This window comes from Tarenaya hassleriana, unplaced genomic scaffold (genome assembly GCF_000463585.1).
Source record: "Tarenaya hassleriana unplaced genomic scaffold, ASM46358v1 Cleome349, whole genome shotgun sequence".
Classification (NCBI taxonomy): domain Eukaryota; kingdom Viridiplantae; phylum Streptophyta; class Magnoliopsida; order Brassicales; family Cleomaceae; genus Tarenaya; species Tarenaya hassleriana.
Window position 1 is genome coordinate 87,392 of NW_010966612.1, and position 1,831 is coordinate 89,222.

The 1,831-nt window shown below is 40.9% G+C and overlaps 1 protein-coding gene across 1 annotated transcript in view; it reads right to left on the bottom strand.

Moving 5' to 3' along the window:
• Positions 1–1,831, bottom strand: part of LOC104821901 — a 13,911-nt gene that overhangs the window by 5,226 nt on the left and 6,854 nt on the right. The window contains exon 2 of the mRNA XM_010552912.1: positions 471–1,762. Coding sequence (XP_010551214.1) covers positions 471–1,762 — 1,292 coding nt within the window. The remainder of the gene's footprint in view (positions 1–470; positions 1,763–1,831) is intronic.

Consider the following 1,831-nt stretch of genomic DNA (forward strand, 5'->3'; position numbering starts at 1 on the left):
TAACAAGCTAGTTTTTCTAGGATTTGTTGTTCGTGAGCAGGGAATTCAAATGGATGAAGAAAAAGTTGCAGCAATCAAGAATTGGCCAAGCCCGAAGACGGTGAGTGATGTAAGGAGTTTCCATGGACTTGCAAGCTTCTATCGGCGCTTTGTGAAAGATTTCAGCACCATTGCTGCACCATTGACGGAAATCATCAAGAAAAACGTTGGATTCCAATGGAACGAAGCTCAAGAAACAGCATTTCAACTCTTGAAAGGGAAGCTTACTGACTCTCCTCTTTTATCTCTTCCAGACTTTTCCAAAGCTTTTGAGATTGAATGTGATGCTTCTGGCGTAGGTATTGGAGCTGTGCTGATGCAAGAAAGAAGGCCAATTGCGTACTTTAGTGAAAAGTTGAATGGAGCTCCGTTGAACTACCCAACATATGACAAAGAGTTGTATGCATTGGTGAGGGCGCCTGCTCACTAACAACAAATCCTAGAAAAACTAGCCTGTTAGTGCAAAATGTGCATTTCTTGAGATTCGCGAATAGTTTTTCCTTCCTTAAAACTTCTAGGACAAATTTGAGATGTTCAACATGCTCCTCTATATTCTTGCTGTAAACTAAGATATCATCAAAGTAAACAACCACAAATCTACCAATGAATTGCCTTAGAACATGGTTCATCAATCTCATGAACGTGCTGGGTGCATTGGTCAAGCCAAATGGCATAACTAACCATTCATACAAGCCATGTTTCGTTTTGAATGCTGTTTTCCATTCATCACCATCTTTCATTCGTATTTGATGATAACCACTTTTAAGATCTATCTTAGAAAAGACACGTGATCCATGCAATTCATCCAACATATCATCCAATCGAGGTATGGGATGGCGATACTTTACCGTAATATTGTTGATTGCATGACAATCAACACACATATGCCACATACCGTCTTTCTTTGGAACTAGGATGACTGGAACAACACAAGGTGACATACTTTCACGAACATAACCTTTCTCCATCAGTTCTGTGACTTGTCTTTGGAGCTCTTTTGTTTCCTCAGGATTTGTTCGGTATGCAGCCTTGTTTGGAAGGCTAGCTCCAGGAACAAGGTCGATTTGATGTTCAATCCCTCGAATAGGTGGTAATCCATGTGGAAGCTCTTCAGGAAAAACATCATCATACACCTGCAAGAGATCAAAAACCACACTAGGCAAAGACGATGTGAGTTCGTTAGTATTCAAAAGAGCCTCTTTGTACATAAGTACAATCATTGGCTGTCGAGAAAGTAATGCTTTCTTGATCTCACTCGCTCTCATAAAGAAATTGGTATTTTTCCTCTCGGGTGTACTCTCACAAGTCTTTTTCTGGGTTTTTCTCAAGGCCTCACTAGATTTTGAGTGATCTACCTCATGGTCACACATGTTGATTGGTTTCTTCTCATTCTTCATCATTTTGAGTTGATCTTCAAAAACCTCCTTCGGTGTCAAAGGTACAAGTCGAATGGGTTTACCTTTGAACTCAAATGAATACTTATTGCTGTAGCCATCGTGTTGAGCTTTAGTATCAAATTGCCATGGTCTACCAAGCAACAAATGCCCCGCTTGCATAGGGACTACATCACAAAGCGCCTCGTCTTTGTATTTGCCAATACAAAATGGCACACTCACTTGTCTATGCACCTTCGTTTCTCCGCTGTCATTGAGCCATTGTAAACGGTACGGTTTCGGGTGTCTTGTTGTTTTCAACCCCAACTTCTCTACCAACAACGTACTTGCTACGTTTGTACAGCTACCCCATCAATGATGATACTACACACTTTATCTTTGACAACCCCCCTTGTGTA